Below are 5,838 nucleotides of genomic sequence, written 5' to 3' on the forward strand. Positions count from 1 at the left end.
TCGATCTTTAGACATATGAATCGATTTTTAGGAATTAATATGAGAATCGATTTAGAATTGGGAGATCGATTTTTTTCAACACAGGCCTAGTCCTGGAGTTGAAGGGGGATGAGGGGGATGGCATAAAAACGGTCCACATCATCCCCCCCTGAAATAAAAACGGTCCAAATCATCCCCCCATTTGATAATTAATCTACTTTATTAATTATTAATAACTGTTGAATAAAATTATTAATAACTCTTGATAACTGGAACAGCGCCCCCTATGTGGCACAACAGTATTACATTATCGGAAAAAATGTTATTACAATATCAGTCAGGATATTTTATTACATTATTGGCAGGGGTGGACTGGCCATCGGGCATACCGGGCATTTGCCCGGTGGGCCGATGGTGATTTTGGGCCGGGCCCAAAAAAAAAAAAAAGAAAATTTTTTTTTTTTTTTTTTTGCCTGGCAGGCCCATCGGCCCATTTGATTTAGTTTTTTACCTGACAACAACTGGTACCACGATTGGTTATGATAAGTTAGATTGGTTATGGGCTGGAGTCAGGGCCGCGCGCCCCAAGGGGCCTCGCGCTATGGGCCTTTTTTTTTTTTTTTTTTTTTCAATTTTTTTTTTTTTCTTTTTTTTTTTCGTTTTTTCCCTTATAAATATCAACAGTCACATTCCATTACAGACCTAAATGTGTACTAGTCTGTGCATATCAATAAATATATGCGCAATGATGCGCGTGTCTGTTGTTCAATACAACTGATCAGACCAAGCGCAGACACAAGCTGCTCTGATCCAGACGGTGGAGTTGGAACAAACTGTCACACAATGTCGAGAGAACGAGACAGATTCAGGAAATTTCCATCAGGGGATGAAAAAAGAAAAAAACTAAAGAAAATGGAAGAGTTTAATGCCTCTCTGAAAGGCTCGTTTTGATAAATTTGTTACAAAAATCACCGATTCAACCGGGTCTCAAGCAGCCGTGGGGCCCCGCGTCGAGGCCAGAGATGATGATGAGGCAGGGGAAGGTATCCAGTATTTTGCTAATTGGAGAGTTAAAATTGCGCATATAGACACCCGATCCGACCCAAAAAACCCCAAAAATTTCGCGGAAAGGGCCCCCCTCGGCCATTCCGCACAGGGCCTTGCAAATCTCCCAGACAGCTCTGGCTGGAGTAGTCACAACATTAGAGCGCGTGGCTTATTATTGATATTATTATTTATACTATTTGAAGAATGATGAGCTCATATTCAATATCTTATATATTCTATAAAACTAAATTAGCAACTCCGAATTTAAGTTGCTTTTTTGACAGGGACAGTGGTGTTTGGATTTGTGATTGTCACTAAATTTTAATAATGCTGTGATTAATAGTGGGTGGGTGAAATAATACATCAATCCTTTTGGAGAAATGTTTACCTACAGTGATGCTATCGCAGCAAAGACTTTGTGTATATATACTTATATTGGAAGAACCCACTGTTTAGGCAATTCATGGTCATTAGTTAGTAAAAACAGAGGCAGCACTGCATTCCCCCTGTTTAAAATGGTCAAATATGATGATATCAGCCTGAAAATCACAGGACTTATCTGTGGTGGTGAAAGAAGTCAGCAGTATGAATTTGAAAGATGTGTGAGCATCCCTTCATGATAAACAGAGGGGGAACGCATTCTGACAGCAGTATTTCACGCTGTCAGAATGCGTTCCCCCTGTTTAAAATGGGTTAATATATCATTGTAGATATCTGAAATGTTCTTTTTGACTAGGAAGAATTGAATTACAGATATCTGCAACACATCCAGTCTATTAAATGTTAAAACGGCTTGCCATACAAGTTTGCTGGTCTACTCAGAAACAGTACTAAGTACATCTATAACGGGACTGGGGGGGATGGTGTAGGTTTAGGTTTATTAGACAAGAACATACACACCAACAAGACAGTGTACAAGCGGTGTCACAAGAACGTTTGTTTTCATTCATAGACTTCATTTTCTTTCCATCAATACCTGGTGGGCCGGTCTAGGCTCAAAATGCCCGGGCCGATTTTTTGTCCCAGTCCAGCCCTGATTATTGGTGAAGTTATTACATTATTGGATTTTATTACATTTTCGATTGAGTTAAGTGCACATTGTATTACATTTTCAGGCGTTATCGTTCCCAGGTTAGTCTGAAGCCGCCAGCCCCTGCCAGTCTCGGCCAAACGTGCCACGCAGAGAAAAACACGGGCGTGACGCGTCACGGTGAAGATCTCTCTCCTGGTAACGTGAGAGTTTTCCAAAAACATTCCCAGCAGGAAGTGGAACGACACCGGGCGTTTTCTGTTACTGAGGATTCCAGAACCCCCGTGGGAACAGATCAGTTTACTGTGGAGCCTAAAGTCCTGCAGCCGCTCACTGAGACGGGTCTGACTTCAGAACCACCGCTCAGGAGTCAGAGGGTTCACGGTTAAACTCCGGATTTATTCCTCTTTCTGGAATTGTTTTACTTAAGAAGTTTTGTTTTATTCTAATCTAAACTGTAAATCAGGAAAAACTTGAAACTTTCCCTCAAATATTAACAAATGTCTGGCCCAGACTCTGCCCAAACTACACCACACCAAAACTACCCTGAACCAAAACTCCCCTAACTCCGGTCCAGGCTGAACAGCCACTAAAGGAAACACCTTTTATTCACCAGAAAATCCTCACGTCGTCATTGTTATAACTCTCTTACGACATTTGGGAGAAATCTGTCTAGAAAACCCAAGTTTGGCCCCGTTGTTCATCTCTAGGACAGATCTCTAGGACACTAGGACAGATCTCTAGGACAGATCTCTAGGACACTAGGACAGATCTCTAGGACAGATCTCTAGGACAGATCTCTAGATCTCTAGGACAGATCTTTATCTGGTTAATCATGCACATCGGCTTTTACATCTTTAGGCTGTTTAGTTGAACTTAATTTAATTTAGTTTAACTTACTCTTGTATTTCTTTTTACATTTGCTTTAACTGTAAATATCCAGATAGATTGTCCATCACGATTACATGTATTTCAAATTAAAAGCATTTCAAATCATCTCTAAACAAATGAACGTGATGTAATTAATAATTAATGTCTAACAAAACTCCTGGATTGTTGTAAAACATCAGTTTTCATTATTTTTAAATATTTGCATTACATTTTGTCAAAATCTGTTTTATTTTATCTGATCTCAGTGACGTCAGAGAAGAGAGTTTATTACTGATTAATAACCTATAATCAAGAAAATAAAACATCTGGACCTCAGTATTGTCTTTTTTTTTGTATATTTGTATTTTCTAATTTAAATTAAAAAAGAACTCTTTTGAAGAAAAACACAAGACACACATTTTCACTTTTTATAATGTAAAGTGAACAGATACTGCTAAGAATTTCATTAGAACACACGTCTACTTCATCACTTACTTTGGTGTTGGCACCAAATGTCCCACTAAATTCATGTCATCATTGTTGTCGAGCACAAGTCACAGGATTGTGAGTAATTATAAAAGGAATAAAAAAGAGGAAGAGTGTCGGGAAAGCATTCTTGTTTTTGGGAAGGGATGGTTATTTCCAGAGAAACATGCAGTCATTATCAAATTAGTCACAAGTAAAGTGTCAGTTCACTTTACTGGGGAAAAAGAAACTGTTTTTATTATTTCATTTTAATTTCGTTATTACGAACTTCAAAAGGGAGAAGTTTGATGACACTTGAAGAGATTTCAGGTGAAGAATGGCCAACAGTGTAAATATTAACCCTTTAAGTAAATCTGGACCTCACTATTCTCCAAATCCTGGTTCCAAATCTTTGTATAGATCAATTTTAAAACAGCTGCCGCTGTCCCAGGATCAATGATTTCATAATTATGCCAGCAGATCAATAAGCTACGACGGAGTATTAGGGCAAAACTAAGACAAAAAAATGGAAATTACGAGAATAAAGTCGTAAAATTACGAGAATAAAGTCGTAATATTAAATATATTATAAATATATAAATATAACTTCACAAGATGCTCAATATTCCTCATTTTTACACAGGGAGAAAGGTTCTCATAAATTATATTCTCATAATATTACGACTTTATTCTCGTAAATATTACGACTTTATTCTCATAATACGACTTTATTCTATTACAACTTTATTCTCGCAATGTTACGACTTTATTCTCATAATACGACTTTATTCTCATAATATAACGACTTTATTCTATTACATCTTTATTCTCGTAATATTACGACTTTATTCTCATATTACGACTTTATTCTATTACGACTTTATTCTTGTAATTTTACGACTTTATTCTCGTAATATTACGTCTTTATTCTCATAATATAACGACTTTATTCTCATAATACGACTTTATTCTATTACGACTTTATTCTCGTAATTTTACGACTTTATTCTCGTAATTTTACGTCTTTATTCTCGTAATATTACGTCTTTATTCTCATAATATAACGACTTTATTCTCATAATACGACTTTATTCTATTACGACTTTATTCTCATAATATTACGACTTTATTCTCATATTACGACTTTATTCTATTACGACTTTATTCTCGCAACATTATGACTTTATTCTCGTAATTTTACGACTTTATTCTCGTAATTTCCCATTTTTTTTGTCTAAATTTGGCCCTAATACTCCGTCGTAATAACCTTTATCGTCCCTAGCGGCCAAGTCTGTCGGAAAAACCACAGAAAAACAACCCGTTTTTTTCAGAATGATTTGCTGTCAGTGCAGCAGCGGTCCCTGAACGCACCAGCGGTCCCTGAACGCACCAGCGCACCAGAAAACGGGGCTTTTAACAGCTTTATTTGTTGCTTTCCGAGATGTGTTTTCCACCAGAGTGGGAGAACGGAGGAATCCGTCCATAGACGCTCTTTTGTTTCCCCGGGATTCGCATGCATGACGGACCAGCAGTACTTTTCCAGATTTAATGTTTTTGCTGTCCCGAGTGGATCAGCTGGTGTCTGTGTCTGGAACTGCTCTGCAGCCCAAGCAAAAGGCGTTTACTCTAAAAACTATTCAAGTTAAAAATTACATAATAATAAAAAAAAGGAGATATGTTGCTCATTGAATTAATAGAAATAAAACACGCACCTCCGATCCAGCCTGCGATGAAATCATCCACACGAAAAGTCATCTTTAACTGCGCTCCCTCTCATCCAGCAATTAAAAAAGACAAGGAAAAACAGACTAAACCTCCACCGAAACCGTACGACACAATGTCCAGGCACGCAAATGCACTTCTGCTTTTATCGATAACTCTACAGGCGTTTGTGAGAAAAGGAAAAACATGTTTTAAAGACGACTGTGTGCGTTGATAAGAGAAGGGGCTGCATGTTTGCACAGCAGCCAATCAGAGCGCGGCGTCCGCGTGAGTGACAGGTGGCTCGACCAATGAGGAGCGAGCTCCTACAAGACCGAGCAGCCTATAGAAAGTTTGTCATGGAAATGAGCCATGAGGAGAAAAGGAGAAGTTTTTCTCGTTTAAACTTTGCTTTGAAGGAATGGCAACCTTCACAATAATGAGAGAAACAATAAACTACGACGGAGTATTAGGGCCAAACTAAGACAAAAAAGAAAATGGAAATTACGAGAATAAAGTCCTAATATTATGAGAATAAAGTCGTAATATAATGAGAATAAAGTCGTAATATTACGAGAATAAAGCCATAATATAATGAGAATAAAGTCGTAATATTACGAGAATAAAGTCGTAAAATTACGAGAATAAAGTCGTAATATTACGAGAATAAAGTCGTAATATTACGAGAATAAAGTCATAATGTTGCGAGAATAAAGTCGTAATAGAATAAAGTCGTAATATTACGA

The 5,838-nt window shown here is 37.5% G+C and overlaps 1 protein-coding gene across 1 annotated transcript in view; it reads right to left on the reverse strand.

The window, feature by feature from the left end:
• The window catches only part of slc25a48 (solute carrier family 25 member 48), an 18,783-nt gene extending 13,514 nt beyond the window's left edge, over window positions 1-5,269 (reverse strand). Inside the window, exon 1 of the mRNA XM_061724741.1 lies at window positions 5,104-5,269. Within this exon, the coding sequence (XP_061580725.1) occupies window positions 5,104-5,146 (43 nt within the window). The 5' untranslated portion in view covers window positions 5,147-5,269. The remainder of the gene's footprint in view (window positions 1-5,103) is intronic.
• Between the last annotated feature and the right edge of the window lie 569 nt (window positions 5,270-5,838).

This window comes from Cololabis saira, chromosome 7 (genome assembly GCF_033807715.1).
Source record: "Cololabis saira isolate AMF1-May2022 chromosome 7, fColSai1.1, whole genome shotgun sequence".
In the NCBI taxonomy this organism is placed as follows: domain Eukaryota; kingdom Metazoa; phylum Chordata; class Actinopteri; order Beloniformes; family Belonidae; genus Cololabis; species Cololabis saira.